The 23,007-nt window shown below is 64.6% G+C and overlaps 2 protein-coding genes and 1 long non-coding RNA gene across 6 annotated transcripts; 2 read left to right on the forward strand and 1 right to left on the reverse strand.

Annotated features, from left to right (window-relative positions):
- Positions 1-3,134: 3,134 nt before the first annotated feature.
- MAF1 (MAF1 homolog, negative regulator of RNA polymerase III) lies at positions 3,135-10,363 on the reverse strand. 2 transcript variants are annotated; one of them, XM_050331102.1, is made up of 8 exons: positions 10,105-10,363; positions 9,275-9,408; positions 8,518-8,646; positions 7,481-7,646; positions 5,454-5,575; positions 4,950-5,069; positions 4,751-4,867; positions 3,135-4,670 (listed from the first exon to the last, which is right to left on the reverse strand). In XM_050331102.1, the coding sequence occupies exons 2-8, from the start codon at positions 9,355-9,357 to the stop codon at positions 4,649-4,651; spliced, it is 759 nt and encodes a 252-aa protein (XP_050187059.1). In that variant the 5' UTR covers positions 9,358-9,408; positions 10,105-10,363; the 3' UTR covers positions 3,135-4,648. The 2 variants fall into 2 exon arrangements, with proteins under 2 accessions (XP_050187059.1, XP_050187060.1); XM_050331103.1 differs by having other exon boundaries at positions 9,275-9,701.
- A 344-nt stretch (positions 10,364-10,707) lies between these two features.
- SHARPIN (SHANK associated RH domain interactor) lies at positions 10,708-22,398 on the forward strand. Of its 3 annotated transcripts, none has more exons than XM_050331094.1 (14): positions 10,708-11,103; positions 11,428-11,638; positions 12,075-12,224; positions 12,629-12,770; positions 13,618-13,708; positions 14,683-14,938; positions 15,479-15,639; positions 16,743-16,913; positions 19,930-20,090; positions 20,628-20,739; positions 20,981-21,160; positions 21,231-21,329; positions 21,410-21,553; positions 22,021-22,398. In XM_050331094.1, exons 1-14 carry the CDS (start codon positions 10,747-10,749, stop codon positions 22,099-22,101), a joined length of 2,316 nt encoding a protein of 771 aa, XP_050187051.1. In that variant the 5' UTR covers positions 10,708-10,746; the 3' UTR covers positions 22,102-22,398. The 3 variants fall into 3 exon arrangements, 2 of the variants coding, with proteins under 2 accessions (XP_050187051.1, XP_050187052.1); XM_050331095.1 differs by having other exon boundaries at positions 15,509-15,639; XR_007630779.1 differs by lacking the exons at positions 21,410-21,553; positions 22,021-22,398 and having other exon boundaries at positions 20,985-21,160.
- Positions 14,219-14,557, forward strand: LOC126648314 (uncharacterized). The gene is made up of 3 exons (XR_007630780.1): positions 14,219-14,238; positions 14,316-14,353; positions 14,478-14,557. It is a non-coding gene; the product is annotated as an uncharacterized LOC126648314 (long non-coding RNA).
- Positions 22,399-23,007: the final 609 nt, after the last annotated feature.

Genomic DNA, 23,007 nt, shown 5'->3' on the forward strand with positions numbered 1-23,007 from the left:
GTGGGCAGAAGCTTCGTGGGGGAGAGGTTTGTTTGCTCCTGAGGGATGTGGAGGCCACCGTGGCCCTGAGGGACCAAAGAGATCTGTCCTGTTCAGCTGGACTGGGTTTAAGGTGCCAGAACGGGACATTCTGAGTGGGAAAAGGGACTTTAGTGCTCAGCCCGAGCTGTCAAACAACTGGAGCCACTCAGGGGTGACTTGTCCCGACAGACCCGACTGAAACTTGGGTTGTTTTCTCTTCCCAGGAATTACCCTGGGAACGGTGCCAGGACACCCCTCTGAGGATCCAGTTCCCCATGGAAGGATGGCTTATTCTTCTTTCAGGAGCCTCCCCTGCCAGCATGGACCAAACCTGGGCAGCACACCAACCAGCTCAACCCGCAGGGGGGACACCCTCCCTTCGTTAGTTATGCTAATGAGTGTGGTAATTACAGCATATTCTGTCCCCCCCCTCAGCTCTGGGGGCCATTTACTGGGGTATTCACTCAGCTTTCATTGTGACCCCAGCAGCTGTAAACCCACAGCTCTGTTTTGGGGTATCAGTTGTTGTGGTCTGGCCTCATCAGTCGTTACAGACCAATTGTACCTCGATCCAAGCCTGGGGGGAACCTCCCGCTGGTGGAGGAGCTGCTGCAACACGAGGAGCTGAGACCTTCCCTGGAACAGGCCAGAGAAAATGGACAAAGGAGCCGAGACCTCCCCTGGAACAGGCCAGAGAAAATGGACAAAGGAGCCGAGACCTCCCTGGAACAGGCCAGAGAAAATGGACAAAGCACTCTGATTTCTGCCCATGGGAATGTGGGGAAAAACACATTGTGTGTTGGGATGGACGGGGAAGGGTGGAGAACATGGATGGTGGGACAGCCTCTGGATGGCCACTGGCAGCCACTGCAATTCCCACCCCAGAGCTTCCCTGGATTCACTGATTACTGAGGCGATCAGGAGTGGGCAGGTTGGGAAAATTTTGGGGGAGTAAAACAGGAGGTGATCTTTGGGGGAGAGGAGGAACAAACTCAGGTAAACGGGGCCAGTCTGGAGCGGGCAGGTAGGAAACGATTGGGGGGTGAACCTTGAGGGGGCTTGAGAATCATTGGCCCAGTAACACCTCGCAGTTTGTGTTTCCGGGGGTGTTTGGTGGGTTAGGATCTGACATTTTCACTGCCCAGGACCCCGCTGTGGGGTGTGTGTTCAGTGTGGTGGCACCTCTGTGCCTCAGGAGTCACCTACAGGTAACAATTAATAATCACACCCTTTGCTTTTTCTCTTCGGAAAAAATAACCAAAACGTGGGGGGGATGCCTTCCTGTGTCTTTTTCCCTCCTTTTTTCCTCCCTTGCCCCCCAAGGCTGATCACAGGAGTCAAGAATTTTGAATATCCCTTGACTACCCTTGAAACCAACTCGGTGTTTTTGCTGGGAGCCAGCAGGATGTTCAGGGTCAGGTAAAGAATTCAGAACTTGGCCCGGAGATGTGCCCAGAACCTGGGCAGTTCAGAGTGGGGACCTCCAAGGGGTCTGAACCTCCTCCCTGGACAAGTGCAGGGCCCAGAAGAGCCAGTAAAATATTGAAACTCCAGTAGTATCTTTTACCAGTGAAATATTTTAAGAAGGTGTTGTGGTGTCACCCTGGCACCCCCAGAGAGGACCCAAAGGGCTGCAGCCTGTTGGGGCCTGGCCCAGGGCTCTGGGGTCCAACGCTGCTCAGAGCCCTCCGGGGGAAAAGAAGGTCCCTGGAGCCCACAATGGGACAAGCACAGGCCCTTCAGCTGCTCCAGCCCCTGACACCACGGAAACAAGGAACCCACAGTGCCAGTGATGGCTCCCCGGGGCAGGAGCAGAAGAAATGCACACAAAAGCCCCCCCTTAACAAAGCTCCAGCCAAAAGTCAAGGAGCAGCAGGAGGGAGAAGGGGATGGAGCAGCAGGAGGGAGGGGATGGAGCAGCAGGAGGGAGAAGGGGATGGAGCAAGCAGGACCATCACAGGGGCCGCCTTCAGTGCCACCAAGGCCAGCACAGGAACGGGGAGGGGAGACAGAGGAGACAACCACGACTCCATCCCTGTCCCTGAGGGAGACACAGGCAGATTCCAGCCTCATCCAAGTGATACTCCCGCCTGGCTGCTGTGGGATGATGGAGCCAACGCTGTGGAATTAGAGGCAAGGAGGGCAGGCATCCCCGGGATCGCTCACTGAGGAACCGGGCACTGACAAAGCCTTGGGACAGAAGACACAAAAGACACAAGCTCCTCACTCCCTGTCCTTGTGGCTCCCTCCCAGCCCGGTGTGTCCCATGATCCTGGGACTCCTCCCCAGTGTGAGGGCCAGGGGTCCCTACAAAGACATTCCTTGTCACCCAGGGCCAGGGAGGGCAGTGGGGAAGGGGATCCAACACCTGAGGGCACCAGCCATGTAGGGAATTCTGTGTTTTGACCAGGAGAGTCCCCACAGACCCAGGTGACACCACCTTATGCCAGCGGCTCACGTGGTGGAAACTCACCCAGAGGCACCCCCAGCACATGGCAAAGCCCTGGCAGTGAGGTTTTGGGAACATGAAGCACCCCCAGCAGTGGCTGAAGACATTTTGCACCTCCAGGAGCACAAAGACAGCGTTCCTTCCCCCATCACTGTGGCTGTGGGGAAGATCCCACGCAAAAAGGCAGATAAAACTCCCTCAGGAGTTCCAGGTAATTCAGGATCTGTCCCACTCCCCACCCAGGTGGGAAAAATTCCAGGACCCAACCACGGGATGCTCTGGCTCGGGAGAAAGGATGCAGGAGGATCCAGCCCTGGGGACCACGGCCAGGACACGAGGAAGAGGGATGGACAACCCCCCTCGATCCTTGGAGGTGGGAACTACACGGAACACCAGCCAGGAAGGGGGGTTTTCCCAGGAAAGGGGCTGCTCCCATCTCCAGAGGGCACCTTTCCAGGCAGAACAGGGGAGCTGGCAGTGCCCCTGGCTCCAAGGAGGGGAGTTCTGCTCCTTTCCCACAGCGGGTTGGGGGGGGAACCTCGAGCAGAGAGCTGACCTGGCCTACTGGGAGCTGTCCCCACCCACGGCAGGAAGGAACAAGATGGGCCTTGAGGCCCCTCCAAGCCCAGACCATGCTGGGATTTCAGGAAAATGGACAATAAAGTGACAAAAGAGGACAAACTGATGTTAAAGTAGAGAATAAAGTGATAAACCGGAGCATAAAGTGGAGCCAAGGGATCCCCAACCATGGGGGGTCCCAACCCCAACTCCCCCTGGGTGACAGTGACCCCCCAGTGGGGAACAGCAACATCCCAGAGGGAATCCCCCAGGAACTGGGGGTGAATCCCAGAAATCCTTTATTGGCAGGACACTCCAGTGCTGTGGAATTCCGAGCTCCCTGGGGCAGTTTGAGTGGGGGGACCAAGGGGGCTGGGGAACCCTGTGGGAGGGGGGCACAAACCCAATCCCAAGGACCCAGAAGAGCCACCAGTGGGAACAGCGGGATGCCCACGGCACAGGGGGCTCTGCCTGGCCCCTGCCCCACTCCTGGGGGGCTGCAGGTGTTTGGGGGGGCTCAGTGGCCCCTTGTTGTGCGTGGTCAGCTGGACCCCCCAATCTGGAGGGGGAATGTGGCCAGAATCAGACCCTGGAATCCAGACCTGGAGTAGGTGCGGGGGACTGGTGGGACCCCCCCATTCCACAGCTGGTTCCCCTTTGGGATGGGGGTGGGACACCCCCCCTACTCCAGAGCCCAGATCCCCCTTGGGGGCGCAGATGGGACCCCCTGCTCTGAAGCCCCCTTAGGATGGGGGTTGGATCTCTCACTCCAGAGCCCGATCCCCATGGGAGGTGCAGGTGGGACCCCCCCCAATCCCAGAGCACTGCCAGATCCTGGGATCACCTGTCCCAGGTCAGACCCCCCAGGAAAGCAGAGCCTGGAGCAGGAGAACAGCGAAGCCGAACTCTTGAAACACACGGACTCGGGGGGGGCTGGGGGAAGGTGGGGCAGCTTTTGGGGGGCTGGAGGGTCCCCCAGGCAGTGGTAGGACGGACGGATGGGGGGTCAGCAGTCCGGAAAAGGGGGAATTGGGGGGTCAGTGCAGCCGAGGAGCCATAAAGTGCAGCAAAGCTTCCCGGAGCTCCCAGGGGGCCGGAGGGTCCCGGCTCAGGTGGCTCCGGGTGCCCGGGGGGCTCCAGTGTCCGGGGGCCGGGACACACCGGGGGGATACAGAGCCCAGTTCGGGAGGACACGGCAGTGCCGGGATGGGGGAGCGGGGCTGGATCCCATCCCGGATCTGTTCCTGCTTTGGGGCCGTTCCTGCTCCCTTTTCTGGAGCTGTTCCTGCTTTGAGGCCAATCCCATTTCTGGCCCTGTTCCCAGTCCTGTTCCTGCTGTGGGGCCGGTCCCATTCCCTGCCCTGTTCCCAGTCCTGTTCCTGCTGTGGGGCCGGTCCCGTTCCCGGTTCCATTCCCAGTTTGTCGCTGGTTCCAGAGCCGGTTCCGGTGCTGGTTTGGTTCCCAGTCCTGGGGCTGGTTCCGTTCCCGGTTCCTGTCCCGGTCCCAGGCCCGGTTCTGATGCTGGTTTGGTTCCCAGTCCATTCTCAGTCCTGTTACTGGTTCCGTTCCCAGGTCCGTTCCTGGTGCCACCGCGTGGCCTCTCGGATCCGGGCTGGAATCTCACATGCACATCACCTGCAGCCTGGAGCGGAGGGCAGGGGGGTCAGGGGGGTCACCTGCCCCCCTGTGACCCCCCCGTGACCCCCCCGGCCCAACACCCACCTGTCCTCCTCGATGCCTCCTCCCTCGGGGTCCCCGCTGTCGCCCTTCTCCGTGTCCCCCTCACCCAGGTCCATGTCCAGCTCGTTCCCGGTGTCCGGCCGGGTGTAGGCGTAGCCACTGCGGGGGGAAGGGCGGCAGGGCCTCAGCTCCTGGCCGGAATTCCGGGGGGACGCCCCCGGGAACGTCGGGGAGGCCTCACCTGATGGAGCGGCAGGTGAAGAACACGATCCTCTTCAGCCTCTTGTTGTAGAAGAAGTAGTTGAAGGACCAGAGGCTCCCGTCCTCTCCGAAGGGATCCGAGTCCAGGTCCGGGTTGTAGCTGCGGCAGGAAGGGGAGAAACACCGGGATGGGTGGGATGGGATGGATGTGCCACAGAAAATGGGAGAACTGGGAAAGCCTGGAATGAGTCTCAGCAGCCACCCCAAATCCCAGCTGGACGAGGGAGCAGGGGGAGGCACAAACTTCCAAGCACGGGGTGAGGGGAGTGAATTCCAAAGGGCAGGAATGCCAGGGGGTGGGAGGGAATTCCAAAAGGTGGGAATCTCAAGAGGGTGGGAATTCCAAAGCAGCAGGAAATCCATGGGGGTGGGATGGGACGTTCCCATCCAGGGAAGCTCTGGTGAGGCAGGACCGGCCCCGCTCCGGCCACGTCCCCGCCCCCCAAAACGCCCCTTTCCCGTGGGAAGGCCCCTGTCCCGGTACCTGTAGATGTCACACTCGGCCAGGCAGATCTCCTCGTCCACCGCGTCCCACAGGAGCGGCTTCAGCGCCTTGAAATCCTCGCGCACGGCCGAGAACAGGCTGCAGTTCACCGCGTTCACCACCTGGGGGCGCAACGCAATGGAACGGGAATGGGGAACGGAACCCGGCTCCGCAGAGTGGGAACGGGAAAGGGAATGAAATGGGAACAGAACAGGGAATGGAACCCGGCTCCGCAGAACGGGAACGGGAATGGGAATAGGGAATGGGAATGGCAACAGGACAAGGAATGGGAACAGGACAGGGAATGGGAACAGGGAATGGGAACAGGGAATGGGAACAGGACAGGGAATGGGAACGGGACAGGGAATGGGAACGGGACAGGGAATGGGAACGGGACAGGGAATGGGAACGGGACAGGGAATGGGAACGGGACAGGGAATGGGAACGGGACAGGGAATGGCACCCGGCTCCACCGAGTGGGATGGGAATGGGACAGGGAATGGAACAGGGAACGGGAAAAGGAACAGGACAGGGAATGGGAATAGGGAATGGGAACGGGACAGGGAATGACACCCAGCTCCGTGGAGCAGGATTGGGAAAAGGGAATTGGAACAGATCTCCACAGAACAGGGAATGGGACAGGAGCTCCATGGGAACAGGGAGTGGGACTGGAGTTTCACAGGAACAGGGAACGGGACAGGAGCCACCACGGGAAAAAGCTTCCCAGAGCAGCTGTGGCTGCCCCATCCCTGGAAGTGTCCAAGGCCAGGTTGGACGTGGCTTGGAACAACCTGGGATAGTGGGGAGTGTCCCTGCCCACGGCAGGGGGGCACTGGGTAGGCTTTGAGGTCCCTTCCCACTCCATGGAGTGACGGGACGAGGGTTCTGACTGGAAGGGGCAGGTTTAGCCGGGATATTGGGAATGGTCAAGGGCCAGAGCTGGACGGGGCTCGGAGCCACCTGGCCCATGGGAGGCACCAACGGGATCGGCCCCTCCCAGCCCCATCTCCCCCGTTCCCAGGACCCCAGGGGATGATCCCACAGTCCCAGGGACTGATCCCACAGCCCCAGGGGATGATCCCACAATCCCAGGGGATGATCCCACAATCCCAGGGGATGATCCCACGATCCCAGAGGATGATCCCACGATCCCAGGGGCTGATCCCACAATCCCAGGGGCTGATCCCACGACCCCAGGGGCTGATCCCACGGTCCCAGGGGCTGATCCCACGGTCCCAGGGGATGATCCCACAATGCCAGGGGCTGATCGCACAATGCCAGGGGATGATCCCATAATCCCAGGGGCTGATCCCACAATCCCAGGGGCTGATCCCACAGTCCCAGGGGATGATCCCACAGTCCCAGGGGATGATCCCACAATCCCAGGGGATGATCCCACAATCCCAGGGGATGATCCCACAGTCCCAGGGGATGATCCCACAGTCCCAGGGGATGATCCCACAATCCCAGGGGATGATCCCACAATCCCAGGGGATGATCCCACAATCCCAGGGGCTGATCCCACAGTCCCAGGGGCTGATCCCACAATCCCAGGGGATGATCCCACAATCCCAGGGGATGATCCCACAGTCCCAGAGGATGATCCCACAGTCCTAGGCGATGATCCCATAATCCCAGGGGCTGATCCCACAATCCCAGGGGCTGATCCCACGGTCCCAGGGGATGATCCCACAGTCCCAGGGGATGATCCCACAGTCCCAGGGGCTGATCCCACAATCCCAGGGGATGATCCCACAATCCCAGGGGCTGATCCCACGGCCCCAGGGGCTGATCCCACAGTCCCAGGGGCTGATCCCACAATCCCAGGGGCTGATCCCACGGCCCCAGGGGCTGATCCCACAGTCCCAGGGGCTGATCCCACAATCCCAGGGGCTGATCCCACAAACCCAGGGGATGATCCCACAGTCCCAGGGGATGATCCCACAATCCCAGGCGATGATCCCACAATCCCAGGGGCTGATCCCACGGCCCCAGGGGCTGATCCCACAGTCCCAGGGGATCCATACCCAGTTGAGGCTGGGCTCCCTGCTGAACTCGTGGCTCTTGGCGGCGCTGAAGTCGTAGTCGGGCCGGAAGGACTCGTTGAGGGTGGTGATCAGGTAGAACAGGGTCTTGCGGCTGCACGTGTCGCTCAGGGGACCCTCCTCATCTCCACTCTGGCTCTTCCCGAGCCTGGCACAGCACAGGGAGCTCAGGGGGGTGGGAATGGGGCACACAGGGGACAGGGACATGGGAATGGGGGCAGTGGGGTCAGGGATGTGGGAATGGCTGGGGGACACCAGGACACGCCCTTGGGAGGGGTTTGGGGTGACCCCCACATGCAGAGGGGGATCAGGTCAGGCAGGGGAAGGGGAAGGGTTGCACAGGGCTGGGGGGAGGTGTCTTTCCCACAGGGACCCCCAGAGGAATTCGGGATCCCTGTGAAAGTGGCCCCTGGGGACACAGGTGGGGGGGCCCCTGGCTGGGGGACGTTGGGTCTGACCCCAAAGGTCCTTCCTTGGCCATTGGGTCTGACCCCAAAGGTCCTTCCCAGCCTTCCCATGACTCCCAGAGCTTCTTCCCAGTCAATACCAGTACATGTCCCAGCCTTCCTGTCGGCTCCCAGTACTCCCCAGTTAGCTCTCAGTCGCTCCCCAGTCAGCCCCAGTTCTCCCCAGTCAATCCCAGTTGCACCCCAGTGCCTCCCAGTTCACTTCCAGTGCACCCTCCAGCCCCCCACCAGCACTCATCCCCTCCAGCAGCTCCCAGTCCCCCCCAGTGCCTCCCAATTGCCCCCCAGCCCCCACCAGCAGCTCCCAGTCCCTACCCAGCTGCCTCCAAGTTACTTCCCAGTTCCTACCCAGTGCCTTCCAGTCACCCCTCAGCCTTCCTGAACAGCTCCCAGTGCCTCCCAGTTCACCTCCAGTCCCCCCCAGCAGCTCCCAGTGCCTCCCAGTTCACCTCCAGTCCCTCTCAGCAGCCCCTAGTGCCTCCCAGTTCACCTCCAGTTCACCTCCAGTCCCTCCCAGCAGCCCCCAGTGCCTCCCCAGTGCCCCCAGTTTACCTGCCCGGGCTGAGCCCCGAGGTCTGGGGTGGGGACAGGGCCTCGAGCACGTGGGGCTGCCCCTCCTGGCAGAACTGCTTGAACATGTGCTTGTCATCCCCGGCCATCTTGCACGAGTAGCTCTCGATCCTGCGGGGAGGGGACACTGCAGGGGCCGGGAACGCCGGGAATGGGGGCCCAGGGGGGGCTCAGAGGCCCTGCCAGGGCCTGAAGGGGCTCCAGGAGAGCTGGGGAGGGATTTGGGATGAGGGATGGGGGACAGCACACAGGGAATGGCTGCCCAGGGTTAGGTGGGATATTGGGAAGGGATTCCCGGCTGGGAGGGTGGGGAGGGGCTGGGCTGGAATTCCCAGGGAAGCTGTGGCAGCCCCTGGATCCCTGGAGTGTCCCAGGGCAGTGGGAAGGATCCCTGCCCCTTCCCAGCCCTGACATTCCCCAGTCCCTGACCTGCCAATGATGTGGGACACCCTGGGAGGCTCCAGACCCTTCCCATTCCCAATCCCTGACCTGCCAATGATGTGGGACACCCTGGGAGGGTCCAGGCCCTCCCCAATCCCTGACCTGCCAATGATGTGGGACACCCTGAGGGGCTCCAGACCCTTCCCATTCCCCAATCCCTGACCTGCCAATGATGTGGGACACCCTGGGAGGCTCCAGGCCCTCCCCAGTCCCCAATCCCTGCCTGACCTGCCAATGATGTGGGACACCCTGGGGGGCTGCAGACCCCTTCCAGCCCCAGCATTCCCCAATCCCTGACCTGCCAATGATGTGGGCGTCCCCCGTCTCCACCGTCAGCTGGGAGTTTATGGCTTCGAAGCTCGAGTTCTCCAGCAGCTTCATCCTCCCGGAGTGAGACTCCCAGAGCGGCTCCTGGGGCTGCAGCTCAGCGTCCTGGGGGGCAGCGAGAGAGTCCCTGGGAGCGGGAAGGGGAGCGGGGAACGGGGAGAGGGAGGAGGCGGAGAACGAAAGGAAAAGGAAGGGAGGAAAAGGGAAGGGAAAAGGAGAACGGGAGAGAAAAAATGGGGAAGGGAAAAGGGAAAACTGGACACGGGAAAAGGGAGAGAAAAAGAGGGAAAGGGAAAACGGAGAAAATGGGAAACGGGAAAAGGAGGAGGAAAAGGAGAAAAGGGGGGAGGGAAAGCAGGCGGAAGAGGGAAGAGGAAGCACAGGAGATTCAAGGGGAGCTGCCAGCGGCACCACAAAGGGGAAAAGGGAAGCGTGAGAAAAAGAAGGAGCAGAGGGAGAAGCAGAAAGAGGGAAAAGAGAAGCAAAAGGAGCAAAAGGAGTGGGAGAGGCGGAAGATGCTGCGGGATCGGAGCGCCCCGGAAGAGCCGTTCCCGGCGTGCCCCGCGCCGCGGACTACAGCTCCCGGCATGCCCCGCGCGGCGCCGCGCACCGACCCACAACGGACTACAGCTCCCGGCGTGCCCCGCGCGGCGGGCTCGGCGCCATTGGCCGCCTACTGTTCCCATGGTGCCCCGCGGGGGCGCCCCGTGCCGGGCCGCGCCTGTGCCGCGCGGGGCACGCTGGGAGCTGTAGTCCCGGGGGCTCGGGGCGCAGAGGGGAGGGGGCGGCGAGCGGACTTACCGGCGCGTCCCGCTCCCGCTGTCTCCTCGCCGCGGCAGCGCCTTCAGGCTCGGGGCGCGTGTAAGAGGAGGCGTCTCCGGGGAAAGCTCGAGGAGGGCGCTCGTGCCGCGGCCGCCGCCCGCCGTCTGGCGCCGGCCCACCGGGCGTCCGCCCACCTCGACATGTCCCCGAGTGCTCGGGACTGCGCGAGCGGCTGAGCGAGACCTGGGAGTTCCCTCGGGGCGGGCGGGCGAGCGAAGCGACCTTCTCCTGCGGCACCGACCGGGCGGCAACAGCGGCACCGCCCCTCCCGCCCCGCCCCGCCTCGGCGGCGCCGGCGGCCCGCGGGCCCATTGGCGGATGGGCCCGTCCATCATCGGATCTCCGCGTTTCCATTGGCTGGTAGCGACGTCACTCCGCGGGCCCTCCCCCCGCGGGGGCGCTCGGCGTTCCGATTGGCTGGTGCGGACAAAGACGGGGGGCGGCTGTCAATCAGCGCGGGGGGCGGGGCCGAGGGAGCGCGGGGCGTGGTCACGGGCGGGGCCGCAGGCGGAACGTTCGGTCCCGGAACTGCCCCGGAGGGGCCGCGTTTCCCTCGCCCCGCCCGCCCGCGGGCACCGGTTCTGTGCGGACCGGGCGGGGGCCGGAAGTGGCGGGGCCGCTATGGCGGCGCCCGGAGCCCCCGGGCCGGGCCCTGCCCCGGGCGCTGTGCCGGGCTCTGCCTCGGGATCTGCCCCGGGATCTGCCCCGGGATCTGCCCCGGGATCTGCCCCGGGCGCTGTCCTGGGCCCTGCTCCGGGGTCGCTCCCGCCTCCTGCCCCGGCGTCGCTCCCGCCGCCGGTGCCGCTGCCGCCCACCGTGCTGATGGCGGCGCGGGCTCAGCTCGCCGCTCCCTCTCTCCTCCTGCCCGCGGCTGCCGCCGGTGCCGCGCTCCGCCTGCAGCTCAGCGTGGAACCGGCCCCCGGCGGCCGCCGCCGCTTCCGCCTCGGGATGAGGCTGCCGGAGGCGGGGGGGGGCGCGGTGAGGGCGGGCGGGGGCGGTGAGGGCGGGGGCGGTGAGGCGGGCAGGGGGCGGTGAGGGCGGGCAGGGGGCGCGGTGAGGCGGGGGAGGCGGTGGGTCCGGTGGCGCCTTTCCCGCGGAATTCCCGTGAAATTCCTGCGCAGACCTCGGGATCCGGAGGCTCCGGGGTCACCCCCGGGAGCCCTTGGAATTGCCACCGCGGGAATGTCCCGGGGGGTGCCGGGGTGGGGGGCGGAGCCGATCCCGTTGGGGGCGGGGTTTGTATCGCAGCCCTGTCGCGACAGGAGCCTGTCGTGACTCTGCCCCGGTGTCCCCCTGCCCCAGCCCCTGGCGGAATTCGACCTGCGGGACGTGTCCTACCGCGTGCGGGGCCCCGCGAGCCACGAGCTGGAGCTGCCGGGACCGGGAGCGGGAGCGGGATCGGGGACAGCAGCGGAGACAGCACCGGGCACGGTGACGCTGTGGTTCCCCGAGGAGCGGGAGGCACAGCAGTGGTGGACGGTGCTGAGCAGCTCCCTCAGGGAGGCCCGGAGAGGTGGGACAGGGACACGGGGACAGGGCTGGGGACACGGGGACACAGGGCTTGGGGACAGGGCTGGAGCTGGGGGACACAGCCAAGGTGGTGGGACAGGGACACGGGGATGGGGACAGGGACACGGACTGGGGACAGGGACACGGGGATGGGGACAGGGTATGGGGCTGGGAACACAGCCGGGGCAGGGACATGGGGACAGGGGTGACAGTCCCACCCTGGTGCCGGGAGGGAGCTGATCCATCAGGTGACCCCAGAAGGTCCCTGGGGTGTCCCCTCCCCATGTCCTGAACACCTGAGGGGCCCTGGGGGTGGCTCTGTCCCAGGACACGGGCTGGGGCCACCATTCCCACAGGGATGTCCCAGGGTGTCCCCTCCCACCTCAGGAGGGACCCCTGGGGACAGTGGGGACGGTCCCATCCCTGACGTGCCCCCACAGCCTCGGAGTGCCCAGTGACAGCCCCGGGGGACACGGGGACAGCCCCGGGGGGCACGGGGACAGCCCTGGAGGCCCCGCCCCCATCCCTGCCCACGCCAGACCCAGAGCAGGACCTGGAAGAACTGCAGACCCTGGAGCTGGCAGAGAGAGGTATCCCTGGAAATCTGGGAATCCTGGAGCTGGGAAACACCCCAGAGCCCCCTGAGTGGCCCCCCAGCCCTGCCCAGGCCACTTCTGCCCTTGTCCCCAAGTGCCACCTCCCCAGGGATGGCCAATCCCCCCCAGGGATGGGGATCCAGGGCTGGGCAGCCCCTCCCAGGAGGGGTTTTCCCAAGATCCCAAATAAAGCTCCCCTGGCACAGCTTGGGGCTGTTCCCTTTATCCTGAACCTGTTCCCCTGGGAGCAGAGCCCAAATTCCCCCCCAGTGTCACCTCCTGTCACCTCCTGTCCCCGTGGTGTCCCCAGGCCGGGCCTGGCTGGCTCCCGGCCAGCTCTGGGGTGTGTGGGGTGTGTGGGGTGTGGTGCTGTCCCTCAGTGTCCCCCATGTCCCCAGAGGAGCTGTGCCTGCGCCTGGCCGAGGCCATCGCGGGGGGGGACGAGGCGGTGGCGGCGCAGAGCGCGGTGGCCCTGGCGCGGCACCACACGGAGCTCAGCGTCAGCCTGAGGGACACCAACTACCCCGGGGGGGAGCTCAGGTCAGCCTTCAGCCCCTCCTCCTTCATCCTCCTCCTCCTTCATCCCCCTCCTCCTTCACCCTCCTCCTGCTCCATCCCCTCCTCTTTCATCCTCCTTCTCCTTCATCCTCCTCCTCCTTCATCTCCCTCCTCCTTCATCCTCCTCCTGCTCCATCCCCCTCCTCCTTCACTCTTCTCCTTCATCCTCCTCCTCCTTCATCCTCCTCCTCCATCCTCCTCCTCCTCCATCCTCCTCCTGCTCCATCTCCCTCCTCTTTCATCCTCCTCCTCCTTCATCCTCCTCCTGCTCCATCCTCCTCCTGTTCCATCTCCCTCCTCCTTCATCCTCCTCCTCCTTCATCCTCCTCCTCCTTCATCCTCCTCCTCCTCCATTCCTCCTCCTCCTTCATCCTCCTCCTGCTCCATCCCCCTCCTCCTCCATTCTCCTCCTCCTTCATCCTCCTCCTCCTTCATCCTCTTCCTCCTCTATCCCCATCTTCTCATCCTTCCTCCTCCTCATTCCACTGCATGTGGGAGAGGCCCAACCCCCAGGGGAGGGATCAGGTGGGCCTTCATCCTCCTGTGCCTCCTCTTCCTCCTCCTTCCTTTCCCTACTTTTCTCTTCTGCTTTTTCTTTCTCTTTCTTTTTCTTCCTCTTTTTCTTTCTTTCTTCCCCTTTTTGTTTTTCCTGCTTCCCTTTTCCTTTCTGTTTTCCCTTTCGCTTTCCACCTCCCCCTCCTTCTCCCTCTGCTCCATTCCCTGCACCCCGATCCCGGTGTCCCGGTCCCCCCTGTCCCACGTCCCTCTCTCGTTCCCACTGTCCGGGTGCCCCCCATGCCATTATCCCGTGTCCCTGTGTCGTTCCCAGCATGGCTGTGTGGGTGGAAGATGCCACGTCCTCGGCCAACATCACCCTGCGGGTGCGGCCCCACGTCACCATCGGCACCCTCAAGGAGCAGGTACGGGGGGGACACCTGGGGGGCACCTGAGGGCTGAGCCAGAGCCCGGCCTGAGGGAAAAGGGGGCTCCCAGGATCTCCTGGGGGCTCACCTGGATCTTACCTGGGGCCCTGCCTGGTGAGAATGGGACCCCTGACGTCACCTGGGATGTCATGGGGCTCACCTGGGACATCACCTTGGGGGCTCTCCCAGAGATCACCTCAGGGGTCACCCCAGAGTCTCCCCTCACTGTATTCCAGGAGTTTGGGTTCCCAGGTCTCCTCTGTTCCCCCTGCCTCAGGTGTTCCAGGAGTTGGGGTTCTTGTCTCTTCCCTGCTTTTGTCTCCCCTGTCCCGGGTGTTCCAGGAGCTGTTTCCCCTCTCTCCCCCTCCCCTGTTCCATTTGTTCCAGGAGCTGATCCCATCTCTCTCCCATTCCAGGTGTTCCAGGAGCTGTTTCCCCCTCTCTCCCACCTCCCCTCTCTCCCCAGGTGTTCCAGGAGCTGATCCATCTCTCTCCCCTGTCCCAGGTGTTCCAGGAGCTGATCCCAGGTGTTCCAGGAGCTGGATCCCATCTCCCCCCTGTCCCAGGTGTTCCAGGAGCTGATCCCATCTCTCCCCTGTCCCAGGTGTTCCAGGAGCTGATCCCATCTCTCCCCTGTCCCAGGTGTTCCAGGAGCTGATCCCAGGTGTTCCAGGAGCTGTTCCCATCTATCTCTCCCCTGTCCCAGGTGTTCCAGGAGCTGATCCCAGGTGTTCCAGGAGCTGATCCCATCTCTCCCTTGTCCCAGGTGTTCCAGGAGCTGATCCCAGGTGTTCCAGGAGCTGATCCCATCTCTCCCCTGTCCCAGGTGTTCAGGAGCTGATCCCAGGTGTTCCAGGAGCTGATCCCGTCTCTCCCCTGTCCCAGGTGTTCCAGGAGCTGATCCCAGGTGTTCCAGGAGCTGATCCCAGGTGTTCCAGGAGCTGATCCCATCTATCTCTCCCCTGTCCCAGGTGTTCCAGGAGCTGGGTTTCCACCCGCGGGTGCAGCGCTGGATCATCGGGCAGTGCCTGTGCGCGGACGGGCGCTCGGTGGGCTCGTACGGGGTGCGTCGGGATGGGGACCCCGCCTTCCTGTACCTGCTGTCAGCGGGGGTGGCGGGGCTGAGCCGCGAGGAGCAGGCCCAGGCGCTGCTGCGGGCCCTGCCCGGGGACGGCGCCGCCGGGGAGCCCCACAGGGCCCACGCGGGGCCTTCGTCGCCTCACAGGGGTACGGCCTCCTCCTCCTCCTCCTGCTCCTTCTTCCTCATCATCCTCCTCCTGCTCCTTCCTCCTGCTGCTTCCTGGCTCTTCCTTCTTACTGTCCTTTCTCCTGGTCTTTTCTCCTTTTTCTTTCTCCTTTTCCTGCTCTTGCTCCTTTCTCCTTCCTGCTCCTTCCTTCTTTCTCCTCCTGCTCCTTCCTCCTGATCATTCCTCTTTTCTGCTCCTTCCTCATTTCTTTTCTCTTTCATTTTCCTTTTTCTTTTCTATTTTTTTCTTCTCTATTCCTTTTCTTGCTCTTCTCTTTTTTCTTCTTTTCTTTTGTTCTTCTCCTTCTTTTTTTGCTTTTCTTTCCTTTATATTTCTCATTCGTTCTTCTTCCTGCTCCTCATTCCTTCTTCTCTTCCTCCTTATCTTTGCTCCTTCTCTTTTCTCCTTCTCCTTCCTCTGCCTTTATCTTTCCTCCACTTTCTCCTTCCCTTCTCCTCTTTCTCCTCTTTCTCTCTTTCTCCTCTTTCTTCTCGTCCCCTCCCTCCCCTCCCTCCCCCAGCTCCCTGCCCTGACTCCCCGGTGCCCCCAGGCCGTGTCCCCGAGCCGGGGGATCGTATGGACATCGGGACGATCCGGCAGCACCTGGACTCGCTGCAGCTCCAGGACGGCACCGGGACCCCTCCTGGGACCCCCGCACTGAGACCGCCCTCCCCTGAGCAGGTACGGGGGTGCTGAGGGATCCCTGCTCCCAGCAGCATTCCCAGGGATCCAGGCTGGGCACTGCCCCCATCCCAGATCCCTGCTCCCGGTGGCATTCCCAGGGATCCGGGCTGGGCACTGCCCCCATCCCAGATCCCTGCTCCCAGCAGCATTCCTGGGGATCCGGGCTGGGCACTGCCCCCATCCCAGATCCCTGCTCCCAGCGGCATTCCCGGGGATCCGGGCTGGGCACTGCCCCCGTCCCCAGTGCCATTCCCAGTGTTCCAGGCAGCCTGGCCCTGCCCCTGATTCTCATCCCCATTCCCAGCACCGTTCCTGGTGATCCCTGTCCCTATTCCCCTTCCCAGGGCTGACCCTACCCCCATTTCCATTCCCATTCCCAGTGATCCCCATTCCCATTCCAGGGCTGGCTATACCGCATTCCCCTTCCTGTTCCCACTGGCCATGCCCCATTCCCGTTCCCATTCCCATTCCAGGGCTGGCCGTTCCCCATTCCCGTTCCCATTCCCAGGGCTGGCCGTGCCCCGTTCCCATTCCCGTTCCCATTCCCATTCCCAGGGCTGGCTGTGCCCCATTCCCGTTCCCATTCCCATTCCAGGGCTGGCCGTGCCCCGTTTCCATTCCCATTCCCGTTCCCATTCCAGGGCTGGCTGTGCCCCATTCCTGTTTCCATTCTCATTCCCATTCCCAGGGCTGGCCGTGCCCCATTCCCAGGGCTGGCCATGCCCCATTCCCATTCCCATTCCCATTCCCGTGTCCCATTCCTGTTCCCATTCCCATCCCAGGGCTGGCCATGCCCCATTCCCATTCCAGGGCTGGCCGTGCCCCATTCCCATTCCTATTCCCATTCCTAGGGCTGGCTGTTCCCCGTTCCCATTCCCATTCCCATTCCCAGGGCTGGCCGTTCCCCATTCCCGTTCCCATTCCCAGGGCTGGCCATGCCCCATTCCCATTCCCGTTCCCATTCCAGGGCTGGCCATGCCCCATTCCCATTTCCGTTCCCATTCCAGGGCTGGCCATGCCCCATTCCCGTTCCCATTCCCATTCCCGTTGCCATTCCCAGGGCTGGCCGTGCCCCATTCCCATTCCCGTTCCCGTTCCAGGGCTGGCCGTGCCCCACGTGCACGTTCATCAACAAGCCCACGCGCCCGGGGTGCGAGATGTGCAGCTGCGCCCGCCCCGCGGGGTACCGGGTACCGGGGGGGCACCAGCCCGACCCCGCCGAGAGGCAGCGCCTGCAGAGGGAGCGGGACGGGGCACGGCAGTGCCAGCAGGTAATGGGGACGGGGGATCCATGGGGGGTGGGATCACAGGGATCCTGGGGGATGGGAGCAGGGGGTACCGGGAGGGCACCAGCCTGACCCTGCTGAGAGGCAGTGGCTGCAGAGGGAGCAGGATGGGACACGGCAGTGCCAGCAGGGAATGGGAATGGGGGATCTGCCAGGCAGTGCCAGCAGGTGCGGGATCACTGGGATCCAGGGGGTGTGGGATCGGGACAGGGGGCTCTGGTGGATATGGGATCGTGGGGATCTGCCAGTGGCAGCAGGTACAGGATCACGGGGAACCCAGTGGTGCTGGAATCACAATGGGGAGCCACCAGTGCTGGGATCACAGGGATCTGGTGGCATTGGGATGCAGCAGTACCGGGATTGGCAGGGATCCAGCGGTACTGGGATCAGAGACATCCAGTGGGATTGGGACTGGAGGATCCACCAGGACCTGTAGGAACGGGATCAGGGGGTTCCAGTGGTACTGGGATCCCAGGGGAGAGCTGCCAGTGCCAGCAGGGACAGGGCTGGGACAGATCCAGTGGTCTTGGGACTGCGGAGATCTGGCAGTGCCAGCAGGTCCGAGGGATCCAGCTGTACCGGGATCGCAGGGGAGGTCTGGCAGTCCTGGGATCAGGGAGGGATGTGGCAGTACTGGGATCAGGGAGGGATGTGGCAGTACTGGGATCAGGGAGGGATGTGGCAGTACCGGGATCAGAGAGGGGTGTGGCAGTACCGGGATCAGGGGGGGTGTGGCAGTAGTGGGATCAGGGAGGGATCCGTCAGTACTGGGATCAGGGAGGGATCTGGCAGTACTGGCAGGGACAGGATCGGGGGTCGGGCAGCAGGGTATGGATCCGGCGTTTGTGGGGAGGAGGGACGTGGATCCTGCGCCGCTCCAGGGAATGGGGGGGGTTGTGGGGTCACACAGACACCCCCAGTCCCACCTGGTGCTGGGGCTCTGCCAGCATTGGGATCTGGCACCGGGATCTGCCCGGGAAGGGGCTGGTGGTGATCAGGGAGAGGAAGCTCTTGTGACCCACCCAGGGACAGAGCAGGGGCTGTGACCCCCCCAGGGATAGGGCAGGTACCAGGACTGGGGCTCCACCAGTACCAGGACTGGAAGGATCTGGCAGTACCAGGATGGGGGGATCTGGCAGTGCTGTGATCTGGAGGATCCTGCAGGATCCCACCCAGGATCAGGGGGTCCCTCTCTCCGCCCTCCCCTCCCCTGCACTGAGGAGCCGTCGGGCCGCTCGTTCCCAGCCCCGGGATCCATCCCCGTTCCACAGCCCCGTGGGGGGGCTCCCCTGGGACCTCGGGGGGCTCCGGGCCCGGCACTGACGGATCCTTCTCCTCTCTCTCCCCTCTGCCCGTGCCGGATCCCGCCGGGAGCAGCCCCGGAGCGAGGACGGCCCCGCCGGGCACCACGGCCCGGGGTCCCTGGAGGACTTCATCCACCTGTGCTCCGAGTTCGGATAGTGCCTGGGATCCCCAGGGACCCCCCGGGACCCTCCCGGACCCACCAGACCCCCAGGGACCCCTCTGGACTCCTGGGATCCACGTGGCCTCTGCCCGGGACCCATCCCCAACACCCAGGGATCTCCCCGAGACCCCCCATGCCCGGCCCCAGGGGGGTTCCAGAATGTTCTGCCGGAGGAGGGTGGGGATGTGCCGCTCGCCGGGGGGTGGGGGGCTCACAGAGGGGTGCCAGCCCCCCGGGGTGAGGGGAGCAGGGTCAGTCCCAGCACTGCCCCTTCCTGGGGGGCACCATCAGGGCCCTGGGGGGTCCTGTGCTCTGGGGGTGCCACAGCTGGGGGGTCTGAACTCAGGGAACTGCGGGCTCAGGGGTGGGGGCTGCGCTCTGGGGGTCTCTGGGGCTCGGGGGTCCCGGGCTGGGGGCGCTGCTCTGGGGGTCTCAGCCTCGCCTGGCACCGTGGGAGTGGGAGGTGAGGGGTCTCCCGTCTGAGCCGTGACCCCGGGTTGGGGTCCCTGGGTCCTGAGCCCCCATTAAAGCCTCGTCCCACCCAGGTGGCTCCGCCGGCTCCTTGTGCTGGGGGGGTCTGGGAGGGTGACTGGGGGCAGCAGCGGGGGGGGACCTGTTCCCAGCGTGGCAGAGCCCGATCCTGGGGCTCCCCTGGAGCGTCTCCAGGGCCCAGATATGTGAAAGTGCCCCCAGGATATCCCTGGGGACCCTCAAGATGTCCCTGACTGGGGCCATTCCCATTCCTAACCAGGGCCGTTCCCTGCCCAGGGCTCTTCTCCTTCCCTGTCCAGGCTGTCCCTCACTGGGGCTGTTCCTGCCCAGGCCAGTCCCTTTCCATGAATGGTGCCATTCCTTACAGCTCCCATTCCATGACCAGGATGTCGCTCACGAGGCAGTTCCTGCCCGGGACTGTTCCTGTCTCTGATGGGGCTGTTCCCATTCCTGCCGGGTCTGTTACTATTCCTGGCTGGGCTATTCCTGTCACTGGCGGATCATTCCCATTCCTGATGGGGTCATTCCCATTCTGTGACTGGAGCCGTTCCCAGTCCTGACTGGGGCATTCCTTACTGGTGCTCTTCCTTACGGGTCTCGTTCCTGCCTGGGGCTGTTCCCATTCCCACAGGGGCTGTTCCCATTCCCACAGGGGCTGTTCTCATCCCATGAACCCTGATGGTTCCGTCCCTCGGCAGTTCCCATTCCCACTGGGGCCATTCCTGTTCCCTCCTGGGACTATTCCGTGGCCAGTGCCATTCCTGCTCCTTAGCGGGACCGTTCCAGTTCCTCCCAGGGCCATTCCCATTCCCGAGAGGCTGTTTTGGTCTCTTACTGGAGCTGTTCCCGTTCCTGATGGGACCATTCCCGCTGGCCCTGCTGGGCTGTTCCCTGAGCAGCGCCGTTCCCGTTGTGTCCCAGGACTGTTCCCCTCCCTGCTGGGTCTGTCCCTCGCCGTTCCCGCTCTCGTCGGTGCCGTTCCCGTCCCCGTTCCCGCCGAGGCGGTTCCCATTCCCAATCCCGCTGCCGTTCCCACCCGTGCAGGCTCTGGAGGCCGAGCGGCAGCAGAACTTCCAGCAGCTGCTGCGGGCGGAGGAGTCGGAGCTGGTGCCGAACCCGGAGCCTCTGGAATGTGGGATCTGCCTGCAGGACGTGCCGGCCGGGCAGGGGGTGCTGCTCCGGGACTGCCTGCACAGCTTCTGCAGGTACCCCGGGACCCCCCCACTGCCAGAGCCAGCCCTGAGACCCCCCTCCAGCACCCCCAGGACTGGCCCCAGGACCAACCCCCCATCACCATGACCCAAGACCCCCCCTCTGTCACCAGGACCAGCCCTGAGCCCCCCCATCACCGTGACCAACCCCAAGACCCCCCCACTGTCACAGTGACCAGCCCTGAGACCCCCCCACCATCACCAGGACCAGCCCCAAGGCCCCCCCCCATCCCCACAGTGACCAGCCCTGAGCCTCCTCCACCATCGTATTGCCCAATCCTAAGGGCCCCCCCACCTCACAGTCACCCCACCACTGCCATGACCAGCCCCAGGACCCCCCACCTTGTAGTGGCCAGCCCTGAGCCCCCCACCATCAACAGTGACACCCCCTCAGCCCCCCCATCACAGCGAGAAGCTCCAAGACCCCCCCCCATTACTGTGACCAGCTCTCAGAGCCCCCTCAAAACCCCCCAAACCTCCCACCCTCCTGGTGACCGTGAATGCCCCCCAGTGACCCTCCCCCTTTGGCAGGGAGTGCCTGCGGCAGGTGATCAACTACAGCGAGGAGCCGCTGGTGGCCTGTCCCTTCCGCGACGCCACCTACACGTGTGACAGTCACCTGCAGGAGCGCGAGATCCGCGCGGTGGGTGGGCCTGGGGTCCCAGCCTCGGGGCAGGAGTGCGGGTGGGTGGTCCCGTGGGTGTGTCCCCACGGGGGCTGTCGCTGACCGGGGGGTCCCGGCAGCCCCGCCCCGATGTCCCCGTGTCGCAGCCGGTGTTCCCCCCGGGCGCCGGCTGTTCCTGGAGTGGGGTTGGGTGAGCCGGGGGTGGGGATCTGTGGCCCGGGGGTCCCGGCAGCCCCACGGCAATGTCCCCAACCCCCAGCTAGTGTCCCCCGAGGAGCACCGGCGGTTCCTGGAGCGGGGCCTGGCCCTGGCCGAGCGGCGCAGCCGGAACAGCTTCCACTGCCGGGGCCGGGACTGCCCGGGCTGGTGCTTCTACGAGGACGCGGTGAACGAGTTCCCGTGCCCCGTGTGCGGGGCCCTCAACTGCCTCCTGTGCAAGGTGAGCCGGGGAGGCCGGGGGGCTCAGGGGAGTCCCGGGGGGCTCCAGCGCTGACCCCCCCTTCCCCCAGGCCATCCACGAGGGGCAGAACTGCCGGCAGTACCAGGACGAGCTGCAGCTGCGGGCGCAGCACGACGCGGCCGCGCGGCAAACCAGCGACATGCTGCAGGTCTGGGGGGCTCGGGGGGCGCGCAGGGGGGCGCCGGGGGTGTCCCCGCGCCCCTGACCCCCCTCCCTGTGCCCCCCCAGACGCTGGTGCAGCGGGGGGAGGCCATGCACTGCCCCACGTGCCGCATCGTGGTGCAGAAGAAGGACGGGTGCGACTGGATCCGCTGCACCGTGTGCCAGACCGAGATCTGCTGGGTCACCAAGGGGCCGCGCTGGGGGCCGGCGGTGAGGGGGGGTCCCTGGAGGGCTGGGGATCGCCTGCACCGCGGGCCAGACCGAGATCTGCTGGGTCACCAAGGGGCCGGTGGTGAGGGGAGCACCGGGAGGGCCATGGAGGGTCCGAGGGGGGCTGGGGGTGAGAGGGGGTCCCAGAGTGAGCGGGGGGGTCTGAGTGGGGCTGGGGGACCCCGGGGTCACCAAAGGACCGGGCTGGGGGACGGGGGTGACAAAGAGGGTCTCGGGGGCTCCTGGGGGTCACCAAGGGGCCGTGCTGGGGACTGGCAGTGAGGGGTGTCCTGGGAGACCCCAGGGCTTTGGAGTCACCAAGGGGTCACGATGGGGGGGGCTGGTGGTGAGGGGAGGCTGAGGGGGGGTGTCCAGAGGGAGCTGGGGGACCCCAGGACTCTGGGTGAGTGACAGGGACACAGAGTGACCCCAGGGTGGCCTCTCACAATTGACTTGTCCCCCCCCAGGGCCCCGGGGACACCAGTGGCGGGTGTCGCTGCAACGTCAACGGGCAGAGGTGCCACCCCCGGTGCCAGAACTGCCACTGACCCCCCTGGGCCACCCCCGTGGGGACGGGGACGGGCACAGGGACCCCCGGGGACACCGAGGGACAGACGGAGCCGGGCCGGGCCCAGGGCCGCGTGTGGGCATGGGGAAGGGCCACGGCCTTGGGGACAGAGAGGACGGACACGGGGACAGTGGCTGGACAGAGGGACAGAGCAGAGGAACAGACACGGCGTGTGGAGGTGCCGCAGGCACCGGGACAGCTCCAGGGGCTCTGCCCGCAGGGAGGCCCCGCGGTGGGCACGGCACGGCCCGGGGGCCAATAAACCACCTGAGTGTCACAGCTGCCAGCACGGGGACATGGCGGGGACAGCGTCACCACCCAGCACGGGGACAGGGACAGGGGATCACGCCTGGGGTGGGGCTGTGGGGAACCAGCCCTCAATGAGACCCCAGAAACACCGGGGCTGCAGTGGGCACGTGGCACTGGCACAGCCTGACCCACAGCCCAGGGACACCCAGAACCACACCCTGCCCCACGGGCACAGCCTGAGCCACAGCCCAGGGACACGCAGAACCAGAGCCAGGGGCACAGCCTGAGCCACAGACACAGCCTGACCCACAGCCCAGGGACACCCAGAACCACACCCTGCCCCACGGGCACAGCCTGAGCCACAGACCAAGCACACCCAGAACCAGAGCCAGCCCCAGAGCCAAAGGCACACCCTGCCCCACAGGCACAGCCAGACCCACCATGGGCACAACCTGACCCCCCACCCAGACCCCTGCCTGGGTACAAGTAGATCCACCCCATGGGTACAAGACCCAAACCCTGACCCACACATGGGCACAGCAGGGACCACCCCACGGGCACAGCACAGCCCCCCAGCCCAGGCACAACCTGGCCCACCCCCAGACCCGCTCCATGGGCACAACCAGATCCTGCCCTG

This window comes from Myiozetetes cayanensis, unplaced genomic scaffold (assembly GCF_022539395.1).
Source record: "Myiozetetes cayanensis isolate MyiCay16 unplaced genomic scaffold, myiCay2020 scf48, whole genome shotgun sequence".
Taxonomy (NCBI): domain Eukaryota; kingdom Metazoa; phylum Chordata; class Aves; order Passeriformes; family Tyrannidae; genus Myiozetetes; species Myiozetetes cayanensis.

Bases quoted from the DNA above. Each gene is read 5' to 3' on its own strand.
- MAF1 (XM_050331102.1), bottom strand. From the start codon at position 9,357: ATGAAGCTGCTGGAGAACTCGAGCTTCGAAGCCATAAACTCCCAGCTG. The intron at 4,868-4,949 runs GTGAGGCCTCCC...TTCCCCCCGCAG, and splicing joins TTCACCTGCCGCTCCATCAG to TGGCTACGCCTACACCCGGC. The intron at 4,671-4,750 runs GTGGGTGTTGGG...CCTCCGCTCCAG, and splicing joins GGAGGCATCGAGGAGGACAG to GCTGCAGGTGATGTGCATGT.
- SHARPIN (XM_050331094.1), top strand. From the start codon at position 10,747: ATGGCGGCGCCCGGAGCCCCCGGGCCGGGCCCTGCCCCGGGCGCTGTG. The intron at 13,709-14,682 runs GTACGGGGGGGA...CCCCTGTCCCAG, and splicing joins TCGGCACCCTCAAGGAGCAG to GTGTTCCAGGAGCTGGGTTT. The intron at 21,161-21,230 runs GTGAGCCGGGGA...CCCTTCCCCCAG, and splicing joins TCAACTGCCTCCTGTGCAAG to GCCATCCACGAGGGGCAGAA.